Below are 24,118 nucleotides of genomic sequence, written 5' to 3' on the forward strand. Positions count from 1 at the left end.
GACCACGACGTTGCTAGTTGTCGGTTTTGTGCTAGATTCAACCAACGCACTATTAAGCGTCTGTTTGATTTTGCTTTACATTACTTTGGCCGAAGATTTAACTACATAATGCCGTCGGAACAACCGGTGACTGGAATTCATAAAAAACGCAAAGACAAAGAAAAGGACAGGTATCCGAGGTCCAAAACTGACTACTAAGCCTCTTCTTGGCCAGTCGCCTGTTCTCAGTGAGGCGCTTTCGCAGCCCCTGACACCCACTACCTCAGAACCACAGGCCACATCCGACTCCCAAGTGGAGACACCTAGGCCTCTGAAAACTCAAGGTATTGGGCCTGCGGAAGCTATTCCCTCAGATGAGTCCAGAGCCACTGAGCAGGTATCTGCTTCTGAGGGTGTTTTTCAGACCTTCACATCTTACTATTAAGTCCACTACAGCAGCCAAGGCAAAGTCAAAAACACCATTAAAGACAAGGAAACAAGTACAGCATTCTCCTGGACTGTCATCCATGCCAAAGAAACAGATGCTTAAAATGGCCGAGGACCCATCAGGGGTTCCCATCCCCCTCCTGATAAAAGGCCTAGGCAAGACACTGACTATGACTCCTCTGACCAGGTTTCTATTTCCTCTGATTCCCCTTCAGATTAGTGATATTCTCTCCCTCCCTTTGAGGACTTTGATGCAGAAGAATCTAAACCTTCAGCCTCTCCGCCGGAGGATTACTCTTTTGGGGTAAACTTGCACACCATGAGGGAGCATTTCCATTGGGAGCCAGGATTATTCTGAATCCAAGAAAAGGCTCAGACTTTCTTTTATTGCCTCAGCACAGGCCCCTGGCTAATCCCCCCTGTGCTTGATATTCTTGATGATGTTTTCTCTGAATCCAGTTTGTCTCCTGATTCTTTACCCCCTGCACCAGTCAAGCCAGACTGGTACTACAGGGTCCCAGACTCTCATAAATTTCTTTATAAAAACCCTGCTGTTGACCCAGAAACAATTTCTCAGGGTCCCAAAGGGGTTAAGGCTTCCACTGCAAAAAACCCTGTCCCCTTTGATAGGGATTCCAGAGCTCTGGATAGATGGGGGAAAAAAGTTTATACTTCCGCTACTTTAGCTGTAAGGGCTTTAAACTGCCAGTTTCGCATGCTTAAATATCAACAATACCCAATATCTTTGTTAAAATAGAAAATGCTTACAAAACTCAGAATGTCCTGACAATAAGGAAATGCAGGATTTATTGCATGCAGCTGAACAAGTGGGAAAGCATACTCTGCAATGTGGTTTTGTTTCATTAGAGGCTTCTTGCAGAGCCGCAGTTGCAGGCTCTGTCATTCGAAGGCATGCTTGGTTAAAAGAACAAAGTTTACCTGATCATGTTAAAGTAAAAGTATTGGATGCTCCACTACAGCATGATACTTTGTTTGGTGTTAAGGCAGAAGAGGTGTTAAAGAAAATGGAGGATCTGCAAAATCAATGCAGACGGTAAAGGATTTCTTACAGGTTCAGCCACCTAGATTTAGCAGAAACTGGCCTTCAAAAAATTGGCCCTTGATCAGGCCACGAAGAGGCAGATACAGATGCCCAAGAGGCAGATCTCAGCCCCAAGGCTCATACAGACCTAAACAATGGGGTACTTCAGCCCCCAAAGGAGGAGAAGACAAATCATAAACTTTCAGGAAGCAGTCCCAATGGCTTCCCTCTACAAATGCCATGCACTTACCTTTTGACAGCACCCTTAGGGGGAAAGCTAGCACTTTTCTCACAAAATTGGCACATGATCACCCAGGACAAATGGGTACTGAATATTGTTTCTCAAGGTTACAGGTTCCACTTTCACACCCTTCCAAAATCAAAAGGTATGCCAGACCTGCCACAAAACTAATGGGCAGAGGCACAAAAACAGATTTCTGTGCTCATGGACATGAGAGCTATTCAAAGAGCATCACAGCAAGAACAGGGACAAGGATTTTACTCAAAGACTTTTCCTGGTACCTAGAAAGGTCAAAGCGTGGAGACCAGTACTGGACCTGTTAATCCCAAGTACTTTCCTGGATGTTCCGAAATTCAAAATGTTACCACTGCAGCAACTTCTACCCATGCTGGGCAAGAAGGTTTGGCTAGTTACTTTGGAGCTCAAGGAGGCATACCTGCATGTCCCAGTCAGACAATCTTGCAGAAGATACCTCAGATTCATAGCTGGCTCAATGCATTACCAATTCTCTGCACTGCCCTTTGGCTTATCTACTGCGCCCAGGGTCTTCACAAAATGCCTGGCACCAGTAATTGCATTTTGCATACAAAAAGGAATTCAAATATATCCCTACTTGGACGACTGCCTTATTCAAGCAGAGAGCAAGGACATTCTTCTAAAGCATCTGGCATTTGTAAAAAGATTACTAATTTGCCTAGGGTACACAGTAAACGAAAATAAGTCAAAACTAGTGCCCTCTCAAGATAATATTCCTGGGTGCAAGCTTAAATACAACTGCCCAGATGGCTTATCTCGCGCCAGACAAGCAAAGGCAACTGACTCCTTACTTTCAAATGATGGCAACAAAGACCCAGTTCCCTGCAAGAAAAATTCTGCAGGCTTTGGGCTTCATAGCATCCTGCATTCTACTAATTCCATATGCAAGACTGCATATGAGGAAACTACAGTGGCATCTAAAAAGTGTTTGGACTCAACATTGCTACAGCCTGGAAACAATAACTCTTATTTCCTGCCTGCAACAGGAGTTTCGATGGTGGGCACTGGCCTGTCACCACAACAAGGAACAGCCTTTCATCTTACCCACAGCCAGGCAGACAATAACAGATGCATTGAATTATGCCTGGGGGGCACACATGACAGGAAAATGTATTCAGGGCACGTGGCCCAAGGAACAAATGCATCTTCACATGAATCAAAAAGAGATGCTAGCTGTACTGCATCTTCACATCAATCAAAAAGAGATGCTAGCTGTACAGCATGCCCTGACAGCCTTCAAGGATCTACTACATCCAGGACAACTATTACTAAAGACGGGCAATACCACAGTTATGTGGTGCATAAACAAGCAAGGGGGCACACATTCCTACCCCCTCTGCAGGCAAGCCATGACTTTGTGGAACACAGCACTGACCTATCAAGTACATCTGCAGGCACAATTCCTGCCAGGAATGAAAAATACTCTGGCAAACTAAGCAGGAATCTCATGGATCCTCACGAATGGAAGCTAAATCCACAGGTCTTCAGCATGATAAGGAAATGGGGACACCGACATGGATCATTTTGCCTCCACTCACAACTGCCAACTACAAAGATTCTGCACAAGAACTTATCACTCACAAGCATGGAAAGTGGATGCTCTCTCATTCAGCTGGAAAACCCTGATTAGTTTATGCCTTTCCTCCACTGCATCTTCTTCCCAAGGTGCTCCTAAAAGTCAGACAAGAGAAGCCAAAAATGATTCTGATTGCCCACAGACTGGCCACGCCAGCACTGGTACCCAATCCTAAAGAGCTTGTCTTAAGGCCCAGCCTGGGCTTTACCTCAAATTCCTCATCTTCTGACTCGACAAAACAGATTCTGCAGTCAACTCAGAACCTTAAATCTGGCTGCATGGCAGATAATATAGCCACTCAGACCACACCTCTCTCTAAAGCTGTTATGGATGTCATTTTAGAAGCCAGGAGGCCCAGCACTAGGGAGTCTTATGCACAAAAATGGAAGAGATACTGTGCTTGGAACCAGGCACAAGGACTCAAACCACTTGTTCCAAATATACCTCAGATTTTACAATACCTGAGATGCTGGACAAAGGCCTATCTTCATCAATTAAGATCCATGCCTCTGCCATTTCAGCTCATTACAATACGGAACCTCCTATTTTCTCTCCTCCACTACTAAGACAGTACCTCAGAGGGGCAAAAAACATAAGACCCCCAAGGAGGGCACAGATACCTACATGGGACCTCAATTTTGTTTTAGAAAAGCTCACACTGCCTCCTTTTGAGCCAGCCAATACAGCTGATATAAAATTCTTATCATGGAAAACTGCTCTGCTCCTAGCAATAAGTTCAGCAAGAAGAGTCTCAGAGTTACAGGCATTAATGGCAGTGGAACCTTTCATCATTTTTCATCAGGACAGGGTTTCTCTAAGGACAAACCCAACATTTCTGCCAAAGGTAGTATCCAGTGTGGCTCTTAGCCAAACCATTCATTTGCCAACATTTTATCCAAATCCCCAGAATAAAGGGGAGAGACTTCTGCACACTTTGGACATACACAGACAGCTACGCTTCTATTTGGACGAAACAAAAGCTTTCAGAAAAACTGAGCAACTGTTTGTAGCTTATGCTGCAGGATCACAAGGAAAGCCTATCTCAAAACAGACTATTTCAAAATGGATAGGACACTGCATTAGTTTCTGCTATTCACAACATGGCAAATCAGTGCCTAAGGGCATTAGGCCACATTCAGCCAGAGCAGCAGCCACTTCAGCAGCCTTCCTCCAGAGGAGTACCAACCAAAGACATTCTAGAGGCTGCAACCTGGAGTTCAGTGCACACTTTCACCAAGCACTACCACTTACCTCTCTACTCTAAATCCAGAGCAGGCTTTGCCACTGCATTTCTGCAGGGCCTTGTAGCCTCTCCTAATCCAGCCACCTAACCTCAGCTTTGGGATTCAACCAAAGTGTAATGACTGCAACAGTGAAACACGGTGAACATAGTACAGTTGTGTACCTACCATAAATGTAGATGTTAGAGTATATTCACTGTTGCAGTCCAAGTTACCCACCCACCACCCCCTTTTTCTTTGCTGGGACGTTTCTGTACTTCTCTATTCTATACAACCTTATGTGGTGTATTTGCTTGTAGATGAAGGAAATGTTTTTTAGTAGATGCATGCTTCTTGGCATAATTTTTTAGCCTACCTTTTTGGGGGCACCTGACATCTTGGGCAAGAAAAACTGAAGTAAATGGTGTCTGCTGCATCTTTTCCCCTGACGTCAGTGCGCCAGGGGGGTATAAGAGGCGACAGCAACCGACGCCAGACCTAGACTTTGGAATTCTGGCCAACTGCAGGTGGCCTGCCAGCAGGATAACCCAAGTGTAATGACTGCAACAGTGAATACACTCTAACATCTACATTTATGGTAGGTACACAACTGTACTTTCACGTGTATTCATTGTTGCAGTCCTGGTTTCCCTCCCTCCAGCCCCCTCTTTTTTTCGCTCTCTCCTTACAAGGGACATTTTGGTATTTACTTTCTACTGGTGGGGTTCTTCCACCATAACCTGCCTCCCACTTGGGGGCTCCTGACTGGGCAAGAAAAACTGATTTAATGGTGTCTGCTGCCTTACTTTATACTACTAACGACCTGTAGTCAGTCCTGAAGTGACAGCAACTGATGCAGAAATACTAAGCCTCTGGTATTCGGGCCGGCCGAGGGCTACCCTGGCAGGGGTAACCCAAATGTGATGACTGCAGCAGTGAATACTCTTAACATCTATATTTATGGTAAGTGTACACAACTGTACTTTTCCTTGAGAGTTAATTTCTAATTTGTGTCTAAAACTGTTTCAAAGTTTAGTTTGAGCCAATCTATGCATCTACATGCCTTCTTTCCATAACCTAAAAATGAGGGAGAAAGGATTCTTTATACTTTGAATGTCCATAGACATCTCTGATATCTTGACAGAATAAAAGCTTTCAGAAAATGGAATCAGCTGTTTATTTCTTATGAAGGTAAGAAAAAAGGGCAACCTATGCCAAAAGAGACTATCTCCATATAGTTTTCACATAGTAGTTCTTTGCTGTACCCTGCACAGCAAGTCAGTTTCAGGCAGGGTCAAGGCGCATTCTACCATGACCTTGGTTTCATCAGAGGCTTCTTTGGAAAGGGTTGGACTCTAGACGAAGAAACATGGTCCTTGCAAGAGTACTGTAAACTAGATTTCATTTCCAGGGGCTCCTGGACCTTTATCCTTCCTCCTTTCAGTCATTTTAAGCTATGGTAATCGACCAACTTAAATAATCAAAGTCCCATAGGCTGAACACAAATGAAAAGCAACAGCTCTGATGGAACGTTATGGTAAGTACATAACTTTTTTCATTGTCCTCATTTGCGAGTGCTCCTATTTAAGTTTCAGGAGTAAAGCTTAACTAGAGCTTTACATCACTGTATGCTTCAGGCATCTCAGAGTGAGTCTTTGATAGAAATTTTAGATACTTGACAGCACCTAGTTTAGGTTTTACCTTTACGCCTGTCAAGGGAGGGCCCTGTAGTCAATATTTTGATATGGTAAGAAGGCAGTAGTACAGTACTTCACACCCATAATGCGGTGCATTTTAGCAGCTTTTCTGTTTAAGGTTAATTGTATTTTAGAAGTCGACCATTACATTTGGGAAACTGTATTGCATTATTTAAGAAGTGTGAGTGAAGCGTTTTGCAGAATGTACACAAGACTAATATTTGCTTGCATACCAAATGCATTTTAAAAAAATAAAATTACTTTGAAGTTTTTTGATGAGCTTTTTTCCTTAGGTAACAGAGGAGATGATTGACCAAGCCAATGAGAAAAAAATGGAGGCTATTAATGCACTAAGTGAAGGTAAGGCAGTTGAGAGAATGGCACTGAGAAATTTCTCAGACTTGAAAGAAAGGCTTTGCTCGTTTCATAAATGTCCTTAATAGGAACATATATAAAGGATTCTTTTAGTTATACAGTTTTTTTGATAGCTTTTTTACAAGTTTTTAGATACCATCACCTTTCCTCTTGAGGTTGTATTTGAATATTTCTTCTCTTGATAGCGTTTTGCACCCTGACATGGCTGAATTATTTGAATTACAAACAGCAAGTTGAAGTTAGCTGTCCGGTAGTCACAGCACTCAAGTAGAATGTGATGCATGTCTTCAGTGGAGAAGTTGTGTTCCCCCTTAACCTAACCACCTTTCAAAAAAAAGCCTTGTTTGCATCATCTCAAAAGGGGATTTCCCATTGTAAACCATTCTTTTTTTACTGGCACCACTATGAAGACAAGATTGCATATTGTCTCTTCCATCTAGCTTCAACTTGTGCGTTATCTGATGGACTGTGATCAGAGATTGGCCATTCCTAAAGACTTTAGCTCCTCAAGCTCCACCTATACGCCTAGTACCTAGCTCTCTACAGCTACCTCAGATCTCATTTGCAGCCTTCCAAGACAGCAGCTAGGTCTTGAGCTCTTCTTTGGGTGTATTTGTTTTCAGGTTTTTATGTGCTGATTTTATTATCACTTTTTCCTTCACCCTGGTATTGTGATTATATTTTTGTTAGGTAGATTGTGGCTAGGTTTGACTAAGTTTAGTGAGTAGATAGTTTTCTTTAATGACACTTGGCCAGTTCTTGCCATTGCGTATTTGCTTTTGTGCTTGAAAAAAGGGTGGTGTGTGTAGTAGTTTTTTTTGTCAGTTAGTGTTTTTTTATATTGATAAAAGGTTTTAAGAAGTGTGTGGCATGCTGCCACAAGCTCCTGTCAAAGGATTTGCATGGCTGAGTTTTTACTGCCATGGGGTCACCCATTTGAAGGCTGATTGCTCCATTTGTGCCAGCTTTGACACCAGTGCTATTAGCATAGGGCTAAGCTAGTTCTTAAGAGTCTTTTACTTTCTAGAGATGTGACGTTTTCCTCTGCAGCGCTCCTGCTAGTAAGCTGGTTAAGAGCAACTGAAGTCAGTCGTAGGGTGCTAAGGACCCCAGACTACCTGAAAGAGCGTGCTTGAGTGGCTGTCTCTGCTTCCAACTAGCCAGGTTTGAAAGTCTAAAGATGTTTGGCTCCTCCACCTGTGTCTGATCTGACTCCTCGGACCTGTTCTGTTGGTACCACCACCAACTAGGAAGGTTTTTTACCAGACGCTTGGCATCCCTAGCCCTTTCTTGTCCAAAAGGGCTCAGTCAGGCAGGGTTCACTCCTTTTTCACCTTCTACCGTTAGGGAATTTTCAGAGTCGTCCCCTTCTCCATCCCAAATCTGACCCACTCATGCTCAGTCTTTTTTTTATACCGGTAGCCCTCCTCAGTAGCCTCTTCAGGTTGGTCCAGTCAGTCAGAAGTATTAAAAATACAGATTTGGATCAGCTGATGTGGTCCTCCTTACAGACCCAGATGCAACTAGGTCTAATTCCATTGACCTTGTGCTCTAGACCAGAGGCTTTGGCTGGTTTGTTTTCTAGCTCCGACTTTGCCTCTGGGGTTTCTGGAGCTTGGTTGCCTTACCATCAGGGTGGAGTCAAATGGCTTGACTGATTTCGGGTCTTGGAGTTCTCTCTCTGAGGCTTTGTGATTGATAAATCTGCTTTGATCTTAGTGACTGGGCAGATGGGAGCAGCACCTGTGTAGCATTTTCCTTGGAGTCTTCAGATCCCAGGGGTGTGGACTGTGTAGCCAGCTTCAGTTTCCACTTTTGACATCCTAGAGAAGATGCTGTCTGGACTGCAGATGGGGTGGCCAGTGCCAGCTGGCATTCCAACCCTTTTGTTGTCTGCCTGTGGACTCACCCCACCTCACTCGGGGAAAGCCCACACAGGCCTTCCCACCTTGCACTTAGGGCCCCCTGCATCTTCTGTCTTGCTTCCACAATCCCCCAAGTAGGAGGTTCATGGCAAGAGGCATTGCAAGAGGAACCACCTGGATTCCACAAATGAATCCCTCACTGAGAATACCTATCTCAAGGAATGAGAGAAGTCCCTAAAATCTCCCTGCCAAAGATGCCTCTTTTGGCAATCTTGTGGAACTACTTTTCCAGCCAGAGATTGTACAGCCAGTGCCCCATTTCCAGAGGAGTCTTTATTTTTTTGGAGTCCTTTGGGGTGGGGTTGTTCTCCTTCTGAATGCACTTACTTGCTTATCACAGATGGCCAGGAAGAAACGAAGTGGTGGAACCTGTACCAGAAAAGCCAGATAAAATCTTAGCCCCTTCCAAGGATCAGCAACATTGGAGTAAGGGTCCTGCCATTGATACCATCATGGTGGTGGCAGCAGCCACCAAGAGGGACATCTCTGAAGAGAGTTCAGTCAATCCATCCCCTTAACAGGGAATTCAGGGTGTTGGCCTGATTAGGGAAGTTAGCCTATGCATTGGCCACCTTTGTACTGAGGGCATTGAATTATCTGGCTCACTTGACAAGGCTTCAGTTGTGCATTATATCTGTAGTATCAGAAGTAGTTAAGACACAGTAGGCTCCAAGAGTCTGAGAAGACCGAGACACAGTTGTCCGCATTAGTCTAATTCCAACTTGTCAAATGTGCTTGTTTTCCATTGCGACTGATGGCATGTCCCGAGCTGCTGGTGATGGCATTGCCTTGTGTTGCCATGCTTAGATGAGGTTGTGCAGCTTTCCCGACTGCTTTTAAGGCATACTTTATCAATGCCTCTTTCAGTGGCTCCTTGGTTTTTGGAACAAAGATTTGGCATATCGATTAGGATCGAACAGGAGTAGGAAGACTGTCTGCTGTAGGAATGCGTTTTGCCACACCCCAATGTTCCTTTCACTAGGAACAAGAAGTTGTGGGGCAAGTGCCTCTTTCGAAAAGTGCAGCAGCCTTTTCAAGATGCTCCTGTGGAGGGTTCCCATTGAGATGGAGGGGATGGATAGCCAGAAATAATGTTAACTATGGTAGTAGAGGTGATCTGCAGAACCACGGCTTCTACAGAGCCTTTTCCAAGAGACCCTTGTCAAACTGTCCTGCTCTGGATGATGTAGAGTGTTGCTTGACTGTACACTGGGAAGCTTAGGAGGCCATCACCTGAAATGAATAGGTGTTTGGAATCATGTAACCTCTGGATACAACTTATTTTTGCCAAAAGAAAATGCCAAACACCTTCCAGAAATGCCACCGTCAGAGAAGGGATGCATCTATCAAGATTCAAAAGCTGTTTAAAAATAGTCATCCAAGAAGTCCCACCAGACCAGTGAGGTTCCAGGATCTGTTCTAGGTTCTTTTTGGTTCCAAAGGAAAACAAGGACCTCAGACTGATCTGGGATGTAAACAAAATAAATAAAATCACTTTGCAAAACAGATCATGTTCCAAGTGGTTACAGTGCAGTCAGTTCTCCCTCTCCTTTTTAGGAAGGAATATTGGTTGTGCTCAATTTATCTCCAAGATGCCTACCATCATGTAAAGACAGTGGGGAGGTCCAAGAGATGTCCTTTCTTCTGGCTGGGAGCCAATCCTTACCAGATCTGGGCAGTGCCCTTTTGTCCCCCCCCCCGTCCGTCCCCCCCCACCACCAAACTCTCCATTTGGTCTGCTGCCATTTGAACACAACCATAACTCTAATCTTAGTACCGCAAGAGAGCATCGCCTCCTTGAGTGCTTTAGTACAAAATATACTGCAGTTCAGTCATCCTCCAGCATGGTTGATCTTGAGAGTTTTGGGCCTCATGGCATCATAAATGCGATGGTGCAACTCATTTGCTACCAAATGAAAATCTTCTATTGGCTACTGTAGACAGTGTCTCTAGTATGATTCCCTGCCCCAACCCATCAGGTTAACTCCGTTATTCAGAACTCCTCTAAACTGGTGGCTTCATTCTCCTGATATTTGCAGGAGCAGGCTGCTCCAGGTCCCCTGTCCATTACCAACTTTAACCATGGATGTATATCCCCTTGGGTTGGGGGACATTGAGAAAAGAGAATGGTCCCAAGATTTTTGGTCAGACTTAAAGGCTTGTCTTCACATAAATGTCCTGGAGATGAGTTTCTCCATGTGTTGCAGCAACTTCAGGACAGTCTTCCTCGCGGAGTGCTAAATAGACAGAAAATGACAGTAGTCTGGTATATAAACAAGGATGGGTGGAACCAGTTCCTGCCTGTTTTATCACAAGGCTGTGAGAATCGGGCAGTGGCCTCTTGCCAGTTTCTGATAGCACACATCCCTGGACATTTCATTGATCTAGTGGATGTTTTCAGACTGCACCCCCTTTTGCCTCATGAGTGGTCCATGAATCCAGCAATTGCAGAGGAGATTTCTAGTCGCTAGGGCAAACCATGCTGTGATCTGTTTGTGACCCCCACAGGACAGCAGATGCCACAGTTATTCTGCTGTTCTCTCGTCTGTTCTTCCTCATCAGGGATAGAACCCCAGAAATGCCCCTGGGGCTAATTTATGCATAACCACCTGTTTCACTCATGACCAAATTCATACAGAAAACCCTTTGATGCCATAGTCCTTATTACCCTGTTTTGGCCCAGACAGCTACATTTTCTCCTCCTGAAACCTTACCTGAAGGGACCCCGTTGGCTCCTTTAGTCTACTGCCGGATCTCATCACTCACCCATCTGAGGAACCTCACTCAGACGTTTCCACCCTGAAACTAACTGCTTGGTTTCTCCAATTGGTGATGGCATGAGGTTATTTCCCTTCCTACCAATCCACATCCTAACACCTTCCCAGAAATCTTCTGCACTTGAGGGGCATTGCATTAAATGGATCATAGAACCATGTTCTGCATCTGTATGTATGCTACATTTTTTATTATACCAGTTTTCATCTGGATCCAGCTTCACTGTTTCCACTGTCAAGGTACAGTTGGCAGCTATTTCCTCCTTGCATACTGGCTTTTAGGGCTCTCTTTCTGGCTTCTTGTAGGTTAATGTAATGCCTTTCTTAAAGATATTGTCTATTTGTGTCTTCCCATCAAAGATTTTTTCTTCTCCATGGGACTTTAACTTTTGTGTTGGAAGTGCTGTACAAACCTCGTTTGAGTCTGTCACTTCTGCAGAATTAAAATTCTTATCCAATAAAACTAACTTTAGTAGCTATCATTTTGGCTAACAGGTTTTCAGAACTGCATGCCTTATCCCTGTGTTCCTCAAATTGTGTTCCATAAGGCTAGGTTTACCTTGAAAACCAATCCCCCCCCCCCCCTCTGTTCAAGAAGTGGCTTTTTGAGACCAACATTTCACAGCCCATACATCTTTGGGTGTTTTTCTCAAGCTAACAAACCAAAGGAGAATATTTGTGCATACTTTGGATGTACACGGGCATCTGTGTTTCTACCTTCTCAGAGCAGCGCACTTTAGAAAAGAACAGTATGTTTTTGAATCATTCGCACAAAACAAATCAGTAAGTAGGCATGTAAGATTTCCTTGTCTAGATGGTTGTCCGATTGTTTTTCTTTCATCTAGGCTTCTCAAAATAAATCCTTGCTCTTAAAGCCCAGAGCTCATTCCACTAGAGCTATGGCAAATTCTGCAGTGGTTTCCAAGATGTTCTTCATCTCACATTGCTGCAGTCCTTACACTTGGGTAGTCCGCTGTCCTCGGTCGGCCCGAATATCAAAGTATAAGGCTGACGTCGGTCAAGGCGCATTAGACTGACATCAGGACGTCAGGGTACAAATGCGCATGACCGACGTCATATCCTCAGTCTTTTTTGCCGCATGGTCCGATGCAGAAGCAGCGTTGCAAGTGCCGTTCGGCGTTCTGAAATTTTTCGACCGGAGTTTCAGACAGAGTCAAAGTTGGCTAAGTACCCGTTGGGAATATTTTAGTTTTTTCTTGCCTCAGTGGTTTACCGGATGTCAGAAAAAGTGAATAACTGTATTTCTTGTGGGAAACAGATACCGCATAGAGATTATCATACTTTGTGTATTCCTTGTTTAGGGCCTGAACACGACGTTGTTGGGTGTCGCTTTTGTGCTAGATTCAATAAGCGCACTATTAAGAGAAGGTTGGATTGTGCCAGGTTAGTCTTCGGGAAGCGGTGCAATTATAATATGCCGTCGGATGCTCCGGCGTCCGCTTCTTCGAAGAAGCGCAAGGATAAGGCAGTTAAGCCCAGGTTAGACGAGTCGTCCGTACCGGACGCCGGTTCTTCAGAGGTGTCGGTGGAGCCGGTGGTTCCACCGGAGGTTTCTCTGGAGTCCCAGGGGGAGACCTTGTTATTGCAGGATGTGGCCTCTCAGGAGGCAGGTCAGGCTGAAGGGGCTTCTCAGGTTACTGTACTCCCCTCCCTTCCTAGGGTGGTTAGGCCTTCTCCTTCTGTTTCCAAGGCTTCTCCCAGAGGCAGGCCAGGTTTAGCTTCAGTTGGTGTCACTCCTAGTTCTTCAGGATCTGTGCCCAAGAAGCATATGCTTAAAATGGCAGAAGATTTGATTACCTTGATTAGAGGTTCTTTGCCCCCTCCTGATAAGAGGCCTAGGGTGGAACCTGAGTTGGGGAGTTTTGAGCAGGCTTCCGATGTTTCAGAGTCTTCGGCTGAAGACTTGCAGGAGTATTCTCCTTATTCTGATTCTGATGTGGATGATTCTACTCCTTCTGCTTCTCCTCCTGAGGATTTTTCTTTTGCAGAGACTCTTCATTGCATGAGGGAGCATTTTAAGTGGGAAGGTCAGGACTTCGCTGATGCCAGGAAAAGGCTTAGGGAATTTTTGTTTTTACCCCAGCATAGGCCTTTGGCTATACCTCCTGTTCTGGATGTTGTGGAGGATGTGTTTGCAGAGGCTTCTCTTAATCCTGATTCTTTGCCTCCTGCTCCTGTTAAGCCGGATAGGTATTATAGGGTGCCTGAAGCTCATAAGTATCTTTTAAGAGTCCTAGGGCGGACCCAGAAACTGTTAGTCAGGGGCCTAAGGGTGTTAAGGCTTCTGTTGTTAAAAATCCGGTTCCTCCAGATAGAGGCCAGGGCTTTGGATAGATGGGGAAAGAAAGTCTATACTTCTTCCACCCTAGCTATGAGGGCTCTGAATTGCCAGTTTCACATGTTGAAATATCAAAACTATCTACTGTCTCAATTGAAGTCTAAGGTAGATGCTCTGGCGGAAGGTATTGAGTGTAAAGAGTTACAAGATTTGGTACATGTCTCTGATCAAGTGGGTAAGCATTCTTTGCAATGTGGTTTTGATGCTGTACAGGCCTCGTCTAGGGTGGCTGCCACTGGGTCAGTTCTTCGCAGGCATGCCTGGCTAAGGGATCAGAATTTATCTGACCATGTTAAGACAAGGATTTTAGATGCTCCTTTACAATCTGATGTGTTATTTGGTTCAACTGTTGAGGCAGTCTTAAAGAAAATGGAAGACAAGGCTAAGTCTATGCAAACTGTTAAAGATTTTTTGCAGGTTCAGCCTCCGAAGTTTAGCAGAAATTGGCCTACCAAGGGGTGGACGTATCCTTCGTATGATTCCCAGTCTAGGGGTAGGTCTAGACGTGGTAGGGGCAGAGCTCAGGGCTCTTTCAGGCCTAGAACAGGGAGTTCACCTGCACAGTCTTCGGGTGAGGGCAGGGGTCAGTCCTTTCGTAAACAGACCCAATGACCTACCTTTTCAGCTGCCAGAGCCTTCTCGTCTGGCAGCACCTTTGGGAGGAAGGTTGGCACTTTTCAAGGAAAATTGGAGTTTAATTACCCAAGACAGATGGGTATTGGATATCATACACCAAGGTTACAGGTTTTATTTCCATACCTTGCCTCCTTTCAAAGGCATGCCAGACGTTCCTCCTCAGCAAAGAATAGAGGCTCACAAACAGATTTCTCTGCTGCTCCAAATAGGAGCCATACAACCGGTCCCTCTGTCAGAAGTGGGCCTAGGATTTTATTCTCGCCTGTTCCTAGTACCAAAGAAGGGGAACACGTGGAGACCAATTTTGGATTTATCTATCCTCAACACTTATCTGGACATTCCCAAGTTCAAAATGTTGACGTTACAACAGCTTTTACCTCTGCTGGGCAAAGATCACTGGATGGTGACTCTGGATCTCAAGGAGGCTTACCTTCATGTTCCTATCAGGCTAAGTTGCAGGAAGTATCTACGTTGGGCTGGGACTTCTCATTATCAGTTCTCTGCATTGCCCTTTGGCTTGTCTACTGCCCAGAGTGTTCACGAAGGTTCTGGCTCCAGTGATAGCTTTCCTCAGGCTAAGAGGAATACAGATCTATCCTTATTTGGACGATTGCCTGATTCTGGCTCAAGGAAAGGACGAACTTCTTCATCATCTACACTATGTGATAGCAGTGCTAAGATGCCTGGGGTATTCTGTGAACGAAATAAAGTCCAGTCTAGTACCCTCTCAGGACATGTGCTTTCTGGGTGTGAGACTGAATACAGCATCCCAGATGGCCTTTTTGACCCCGGACAAACAAAAGAATCTTTCTCTTTACTTCCATCAATTGTCTCATCAGTCCAGGCGGACTGCAAGGACAGTCCTTCAAGCCTTGGGGTTCATGGCATCTTGTATTCTGGTGCTTCCCAATGCCAAACTGCATATGAGGAAGCTACAATGGTATCTCAAAAATGTATGGACACAGCACTGCCAGGATATGGACACTGTCATTCAGATAATACCTTGCATTCAAAAGGAATTTTTGTGGTGGGCTCAGGAATGTCACCTAAACAAGGGACTCTCTGTGACCCGGCCAGAGGCGAGTCAGATTCTAACGACAGATGCCTCAGACAAAGGTTGGGGAGCTCATCTAAATGGAAAATGGATATAAGACACGTGGCCTGCCAGACTTCTACATCTACATATCAACCTGAAGGAGATGTTAGCAGTCCAATTTGCATTAATAGCTTTCAAGGATTTACTTCTTCCAGGGCAGGTGTTGATTCTAACAGACAACACAACTGTCATGTGGTACATCAACAAGCATGGGGGAACACATTCTTATCCGCTGTGCAGACAAGCAATGATTTTGTGGGAGACTGCTCTCAGTTTAAAGCTAAATCTACAGGCAAGGTTTCTGCCGGGAGCACAGAACTCCTTAGCAGATGTGTTGAGCAGACGAATTATGGATCCCCACGAGTGGAAATTGGATCCTCATGTATTTCAGAAATTGACAGTGTCATGGGGAACTCCAGACATAGATCTGTTCGCTTCTCCACTAAACTACCAGCTGCCAAAGTTTTGCACAAAAAGTTTTCATCCCACAGCTTGGAAAGTGGATGCTCTTTCATTCAATTGGAGCAATCTTCATGTGTATGCCTTTCCACCTCTGCCTCTCTTCCCAAAGGTACTTCTGAAGGTCAGACAGGACAAGCCAAAGATGATTTTAATAGCCCCAGATTGGCCTCGACAGCATTGGTACCCACTACTGAGAAGTCTGGTACGGGAGCCTCCATGGCCTTTACCTTCGATTCCACACCTGCTGTCTCAGGAGAACAGTCATTTACTCAATGTCAAACTTCACTCTCTTCACCTGACAGCCTGGCATATTCTGTTTTAAACCCTGGAGGGTTTCAGCTTCCACAGCAAGTTTTGAATGTTATTTTGGAGGCCAGAAGGCCTAGTACAAGGAAAGTGTACGCAGATAAATGGAAGAGATTTTTATTTTGGAGTGCAGCAAAAGCATTTGATGTTTCTAAGCCTAATTTAAGTGTGGCTCTTCAATATCTTACTGAGTTACTGGACAAAGGTTTGTCCTTCTCTTCTATTAAGATTCATGCTGCAGCAATTTCTGCTCACTATGATTGTGACCCACCATTGTTTTCTCATGCTTTGTTTAAGCAATTCCTTAGAGGGGCAAAGAATATAAGACCCGCACGGAGAGCTCCTACTCCTGCTTGGGATCTCAATTTTGTGTTGGAGAAACTCACTCTACAACCTTTTGAGCCTGCAGCTACTGCTGAGTTGAAATATTTATCATGGAAGACTGCTTTTTTGTTGGCCATTACCTCTGCGAGAAGGGTTTCTGAATTACAGGCCCTTATGGCAGTTGAGCCTTTCTTAATTTTCCATAAGGATAGGGTATCTTTCGCACTAATCCTTCCTTTATGCCTAAAGTGGTTTCTAGTGTGGCTTTAAACCAAACTATTCATTTGCCTACCTTTTATGCAAACCCCCAAAATAAAGGGGAAAAGATTTTGCACACTTTGGATATACACAGGCAGTTGCGATATTATTTGAGCAGAACTAAAGGGTTCAGGCAGTCTCAGCAGTTATTTGTTTCTTTTGCTTTGAGTTCTCAGGGCAAGCCTGTGTCAAAACAAACTATTTCTAAGTGGATTGGGTTGTGCATTGCTTTCTGTTATTCCCATCATGGCAAGGAGGTTCCAGCTGGGATTAGGCCTCATTCCACTAGGGCTACTGCCACTTCAACAGCTTTTTAAGGGGTGGCAACTAAAGATATCTTGGAGGCAGCTACTTGGAGTTCAGTGCATACTTTCTCTAAGCATTATCACCTTCCACTTTACTCTAAATCTAGGGCTGGTTTTGCCACTGCTATTTTACGGGGCATTTTGGCAGCTCCTGCTTCTTTATAGTTGTGCCATCCTCCCTTACCTCTGCTTTGGGATTCTACCCAAGTGTAAGGACTGCAGCAATGTGAGATGAAGAACATAGTACAGTTTTGTACCTACCATAAATGTAGATGTTCAAGATCCACATTGCTGCAGTCCAATTTACCTCCCTCCTTCCCTCTGTAGTTAGAGGCGGTTGTGTGGGTTGGATTGTAAATATTGTGTATATTGTATATATTGTACATATTATTAGTGCTAGGGTGGTTGGTTGGTTGTTTGTTGTCTGTGTTTTGACCTTTCTTGTTAGGGTCTTCTGACATCTGGGGCAAGAAAAGACTGAGGATATGACGTCGGTCATGCGCATTTGTACCCTGACGTGCTGATGTCAGTCTAATGCGCCTTGACCGACGTCAGCCTTATACTTTGATATTCGGGCCGACCGAGGACAGCGGACTACCCAAGTGTAAGGACTGCAGCAATGTGGATCTTCGAACATCTACATTTATGGTAGGTACAAAACTGTACTTTTCTACCCTTGGATGACCCATGCCAAGCTGATATTTGGTCTTCACATTTTGCTTTTGTAAAGCATTACAAGTTGGATTGTATTTCCAGAGAGGGAGCTTCCTGTGGGGTCTTCCATCCTAAAGAGGCTGCCTTTCTTGAGGCCAGTCGAGAATACTCTAGCTGGGGATTCTGACCCATATATCAGATTGTTTTATTGTGATAGCTACTATACTGTAATGTTAAGGTAGAATAAATGGTTGCACCATTAGGGTAAAATGGGCAGCCATTCCTAGTAGTAGTTAAAGGAGAGTAAAAAAAAAAACTTTTGTGGAAGAACACTAATCTGGTAAGTGCCCCATTGGGGAAAACTTTGATGTGAAGTTCTATCTCGTTGTTCATTCTTTACTGATGGGTTTGGAGCCGATCCCTTGGCTCCGAGTCACCCAATTGCAAAGCTCGAGGTCTTCAAATAGCTAGAGGCCAAGTCCCTATCCCATGATGCACCTAGAGTTACCTCATATCTAGTTTGACGCTGCAACAGATCAGAGGTTCTGCATTAGCTCAGGCCAGTAAAACTGTTTTTTTTTGTTATTTTTATATTTAGTTTTGAACAGTTTTATAAAGCTTTTATAGCTTTTTGGTGCGTTTCCCTACATTATATTCCCTTCCCTTTAGTGTGCTTTAAAATTCTAGTTGGCCCCTGTTTTAAGCCTAGTTTAAAAACCCTTTCTGATTACTAGTATGTTTATTCAGTGACCTTTTGTCACAATTTATACTCAATTAGATCTGAAGTAGTTGACTTCATTCTTTCTGCACATATGGGTATACGGATCCGAGCCGGCAAAACTTTTCAAGCATCAGCTCCAAGCTCCTCCCTTACCTGTATTACATCACTTCCTTCTATCTAGCCCCGGATCTCGTTTGCCGCTGTAAGAGTCAGCATCGTGGTCTCTGAGCTCTAAGCAAGGTGGTAAGGTTTTTTTGGTCTTTTTGTGATAGTTCAGTGTGAGTACCTTTCCCTTTTTGCTCCCTTTGCATTTGATCATCGTGTTAGTTATAAGTGTTTTGTTTGTGGCACTGGTTTCCCACCTAGGCCCAATCACTGTTTAAGTGTTTGTATGAGTGGGCCGTTAGGGCTTGTCTCTACTATGGCTGAACAGCTTAAGGCTCTATTTAAGAAGTGCACAGAGTGTGGTCATAAGCTCTCACCAGCCGATGGCCACACTGTTCTATGTTTAGGGGTCGCCCATCTGTCGGCATCCTGCGACATTTGTTCAGGCTTTAACCCTAGGGTGTTGAAGGATAGTCTGGCTAAGGGTCTACTACCAGCTTCTGCCCTGGAGTTCTGCCTTGGTTTCCTCCCTAGCCAGTGACACTGTGCAGGCAGGGACTCAACCTCCCACCAGGCCTGCTTCATCGGATTCGTCCCAGAGAGGCAGGGACAGAAGGGAGAAGCACCACAAAGAGGGGGACCGGCCCAGAAAAAGATCACCGGACAGGGAGTCTTTCTCCAGCACCTCTTCAAAGGCACCCAGGTCTCGTTCTTCTCTGCTCCACTCTCGCAGTTTCTCGCCGGAGCCGATGGAGTCATCGCAGCCGAGGCACTCCGCTCGAATCCGGCCCAGACCAGAGTCTGTCACTTCCTCCGGGTCGACTGAGCGTCTCCGACCTTTGATATGGACAGGCTGATGAGGAGGTTCATCCAGAACCATTTTCAGATAGGGTGTCTTACCAGGGCCCTCTCCCATTGGAGAGATTCCTTCAACTATGTTCAACCCTATTTCTCCTTCCCCGGTCCGACCTGACGCTTCGGGGTTCTCTGGTCCGAGACCTTTCGGAGCTGTTGGGTCGGCGTTGATGGTTCTTGTTTCCTCGACACCGGCCATCACCTTGAGGTCCTCTAATCCGAGCTCTGATCCAGGGGACTCTTGGAGCCGTGGTTAGGGTATCGGACCAGAGGGTCGAGATCTCGCTCTTTCGGATCCCATCCTCTGTGCTCGGACTACCCCGCCGTCTGCTCCGATCCTTGCTTCGGGGCCGGGGAGAGCCTCATCCTTGCATTCTATGGAGGTGTGCTCTCCATCGGCATTCAGGGTTGTGGAAAGGGGTTCTCTCCCAGGGGTTGAGACCACAGCTCACCTACTCGGATCCTACCCAGATCCCTCTGATTTTAGATTCTGCTCCCATTACCCTGTCTCAGGGGACACCCTGTGCCAAAGCAACCCCAGGTTGTTCCCCTCGGGGAACCCCCGGAGGCTTACAAATCCTCTCCAGAGAGTCCCACTGGAGAGGAACCTCGTAAGCGCAAGTGTAAGAGGCACTTGGACTCAGTCCATTACCACTGATACGGACTTGATTGAAGGAGAGGGTTCCCCCAGATCACCTACAGAGGGTGTCTCATTCAGAGACATTCTGGAGCTCCTCCGCCAAAGTGGAGGTTGGTTAGACCCCAAACCCTCTGCGGATGAGTCCGTATTCCTGGAGGCCTTTGGTGCAGGCCCATCTCCTTCCTGGGTCGCCCCTCCAGCAGATCCTTTGGTGGACCTAATCACCACTAGGGCATGGAAGGATCCTGACACCGTAGAGCCTATACCCAAAAGGCCAGACAAAATTCTTCTCCGCCGACAGGCAGGCATGGTCCAAAGGAGCCCCGGTAGGTGCTTTGGTGGTTGCAGCTGCTGCAAAGAAGGAACTGGAACAGGAGAATTCCTTGGTTTATCCACCAGACAGTCCAGGTCAAGGGATCATTTCGGGAAGCGCATGTACTCGTCAACATTTTATATTAGTGCGCTGATTTACTTGGCACATGTTATCCGACTGCAGCGAGACCTTATTTCAGAATTAACTGAGTCTCCCCCGGAGTCTCTGTCGCAACAGGACAAGCAGTCTTTTACTGCGAAGATGACTACACTGAAATCGGTGACTAATACCTCTGTGTCTCCTCCCTCATGCTGCGGAAGGAGCCGCTAGAGCTGCTGGTACAGGCGTTGCCTTGAGGCATCGCGCCTGGATCAGACTGTCAATTTGCGGACCCCTTTAAGGCGTCTTTCATCAACGCCCCTTTCGATGGATCATCTCTCTCTGGGAAGACTGTGACACACTAACCCAGAGTGAGAAGGATGGAAAGACTTTGTCAGCCGTCGGAGTCTGCTTCTCTAACCCCCAGAGGTCCTATTCCAGGAACCAAAAGGGGCAAAAGAAGATGTGGTTCTGGAAATCAGTCCTTTCGTGACACTCAGGAATATTCGTCCCCCAGAGGCAGAGGGGGACAAGACTGACGCTGTCCCAGAATCTTCGGGTCTAGGGAACCTTTTTCCGACAGACCCGCACAGCAACCCTGAGGGGTTGCCCGGCTGCTCTACTCTGGAGGCAGTCCGGGGAAGATTTTCCTTGCATCTAGTGGCATGAGAGTTCATTACTGCAGACCGCTGGGTGTTAAAAATCATATCCAGAGGATATTCTGTCCCCTTCCTTTCATGTCCCATAACTCCAGCACGCCTTCCAGATGTTACACCCGCTCACAAGGAGGCTGCAGCTTTAGAGGTTTCGAAGCTGCTACAAAAACAAGCCATCGAGCCGGTCTCTCCAGATCAATCCGGATCAGGCATCTACTCCAGGTTCTTTTTAGTGCCAAAGAAGATGGGGGACCTCAGGCCCATTCTGGACCTGTCTATCCTCAACCTGTCGGTAGAGAAAGAAAAATTCCGGATGGTCACTCTACAGTCCATTCTACCATTTCTGAGAGAATTCGACTGGATGTGCTCGTTGGACCTCCAGGACGATTACTATCACATCAAGGTCCACAGGAGCTCCAGAAGGTTTCTACGCTTCTGGCTAGGGGCCAGTTACTTCCAATTCAGAGCCCTACCCTTTGGTCTCACCACAGGCCCCTGGGTGTTGACCAAGGTTATGGCGGTCGTAGCGGCTCACCTGAGACTTCAGGGCATTCAGGTATTCCCCTACCTAGACGACTGGCTCTTTGCTACATCCACCAAACGTCGCTTGTGTTGGGCCCTACACCACTTTCTCGGTGTGGCTCACAAGTTAGGCATCACGATCAATGTCAGCAAGTCCCACCTGGCACCGGTTCAGATCATAGACTTCATCAGAGCACGGTTGGATTAGATTCCGTCAAAGATTTTTCTCACCCCAGAAAGGATAGAAAATCACAGACTCCATGTAGCGGCGATCTTGGATCACTCTGTAGTCACAGCAGCCGATGTTCTCACGGCCCTGGGTACGATGGCAGCTGCAATCTCTCTCCTCCCTCTTGCACGTCTTCACATGAGTCCTTCAGTGGAATCTAGCAGTTCAATGGTCCTGGCTAGACCTTCCGATGAATTTCCACATCCGAATCAGACATGCAGAACGTCACTCCAGTGGTGGCTTCAATCAGTGGACATTTTTGTGGGGCACAGCTTTCTAGCCCCTCTGGCTCAAGCTACGGTGACCACAGATGCTTCCCAGCTCTTGTGTGGGGGCACTTCCTGTCCAAGGCACGTGGTCCCCACCAGAGACCAAGCTACACTTCAATGTCCTAGAGATGAGGGCAGTGCTTTTAGCGTTGAGAGCCTTCCACCCTGTCCTACCTCCCATTTTTGTGGGGCGCAGCTTTCTAGCCCCTCTGGCTCAAGCTACGGTGACCACAGATGCTTCCCAGCTCTTGTGGGGGGGGGCACTTCCTGTCCAAGGCACGTGGTCCCCTCCAGAGACCAAGCTACACTTCAATGTCCTGGAGATGAGGGCAGTGCTTTTAGCGTTGAGAGCCTTCCACCCTGTCCTACCTCCGGGGACAGTAGCCATTCAATCAGACATGTCTGTAGTCTGTTATATAAACAGGGAGGGACCCGATCCTACCCCCTTTGTCGCGAGGCCATTAGGGTTTGGGAGTGGGCCATGTCCACCAGCCGGTTTCTCATAGTAATGCATATCCTGGGATGCTCCAACATTCTAGCGTACAGTCTCAGCAGGGCAATCCTTCTGCCTTACGAGTGGTCTCTGAAACTATTGGTGGCGGAGATCTTCCGTGTTTGGGGTCAACCTTGCTGCAATCTTTTCGCATCTCCTTCCAACACGAAGTGCAGCAACTTCTTCGCTCTGATCCCCCCCTCCTGGGGATGTCCCCAGGGATGCTCTAGTCCATGCTTGGCCTCCCGGACTCCTGTATGCTTATCCCCCGTTACCTCTTATTCCGAAGTTCCTTCAGAGAGCTTGCCAGCTGCAATGCAGAGTCATTCTCATAGCTCCCTTCTGGCCGCGTCAAGTGTAGTTTCCCTTCCTATGGTCTCACCTGTTGGCTCCTCCATGGACTCTAGATCCATGCCCAGATCTGATTTCTCATCGGTGGGGCTTGCCCCTGCCCAGCCTGGACAGTCTCAAGCTGACTGTGTGGCTGCTCCTGTTCCCATGATTATCAGGACTCCCGGACTTTCATCCCCCTGTTAAGAATATTCTGGTGGCTTCTCTTAAAGCCTCCACCAGGAAACTCTTCAATAGCAAGTGGAGACGTTTTTGCATTTGGGCCTCTCAGCACAATTTGAACCAGTTTACAGCCCCAGTTCCGGTCATATTGGATTTTTCTGGCCTATCTTTTTCGGTAAGCCGCAAGTGCTTCCACCATCAAGGTTCAGCTGGCTGGCATCTCTAATTTTCATGTGGCTGAAAATAAGGTTGCTCTGGCTTCTGCTAAATTGTGTAAAGCTTTCCTGAAGGGCACTTTTTTATTGCGACCACCAGTTAAAGAAACAGTCCCCCCCCTGCGATCTGACATTAATCCTTCAGGCTTTGACCTCTCCTCCTTTCGAGCCAGCCGGTTCAGTTCCGATGAAGTATTTGTCGCAGAAGTCAGACTTCTTGGTCGCCATCACTTCAGCCAAGAGAGTTTCAGAGTTGCAGGCCTTATCCTCCTTGCCCCCCCATTTGGTTTTCCACAAGGATAGGGTTTCGCTGCGTACGAACCCTTCCTTTCTTCCCAAGGTGTCCTCAGCAGCCAATATTAATCGGTCTAAATTTGCCAGTCTTCATCTCAAATTTCCAAAATAGAAGTGAACGTGAGCTTCATTTATTGGATGTTCATAGATGGCTTCGTTTTTACCTCCATAGGACTAAACCCTTCCTGAAGTCGGATCAGTTGTTTCTCTTTTTCAAAACCATTTTTGTGCAAAGCAGTTTCGAAAGTGTCCTTAGCAAGGTGGATCACTCTTTGTATTGCACAGGTTTATAAGGACAAAGGTTCATTTCCTCCTGGTGTAGTGAAGACTCATTCCACTAGAGCAATGGCCACTTCTGCAGCTTTCTGGTCAAGAGTTCCGTTAGACAATATCTGTGTGGCAGTGACTTGGGCCAGTTCACACACATTCATCTCTCATTATAAATTGGATCTTATTTCTAGAGAGCGAGCATCCTTTGGCTC

At 46.0% G+C, this 24,118-nt stretch overlaps 1 protein-coding gene across 2 annotated transcripts in view; it reads left to right on the top strand.

The window, feature by feature from the left end:
• Positions 1 to 24,118, top strand: part of ST13 (ST13 Hsp70 interacting protein) — a 1,818,146-nt gene that overhangs the window by 802,132 nt on the left and 991,896 nt on the right. For both annotated transcript variants that reach the window (XM_044076553.1, XM_044076561.1), the window contains exon 5: positions 6,532 to 6,598. In XM_044076553.1, the coding sequence (XP_043932488.1) occupies positions 6,532 to 6,598 (67 nt within the window). The remainder of the gene's footprint in view (positions 1 to 6,531; positions 6,599 to 24,118) is intronic.

Source organism: Protopterus annectens, chromosome 1.part1 (genome assembly GCF_019279795.1).
Source record: "Protopterus annectens isolate FY-2018-M chromosome 1.part1, PAN1.0, whole genome shotgun sequence".
Taxonomy (NCBI): domain Eukaryota; kingdom Metazoa; phylum Chordata; order Ceratodontiformes; family Protopteridae; genus Protopterus; species Protopterus annectens.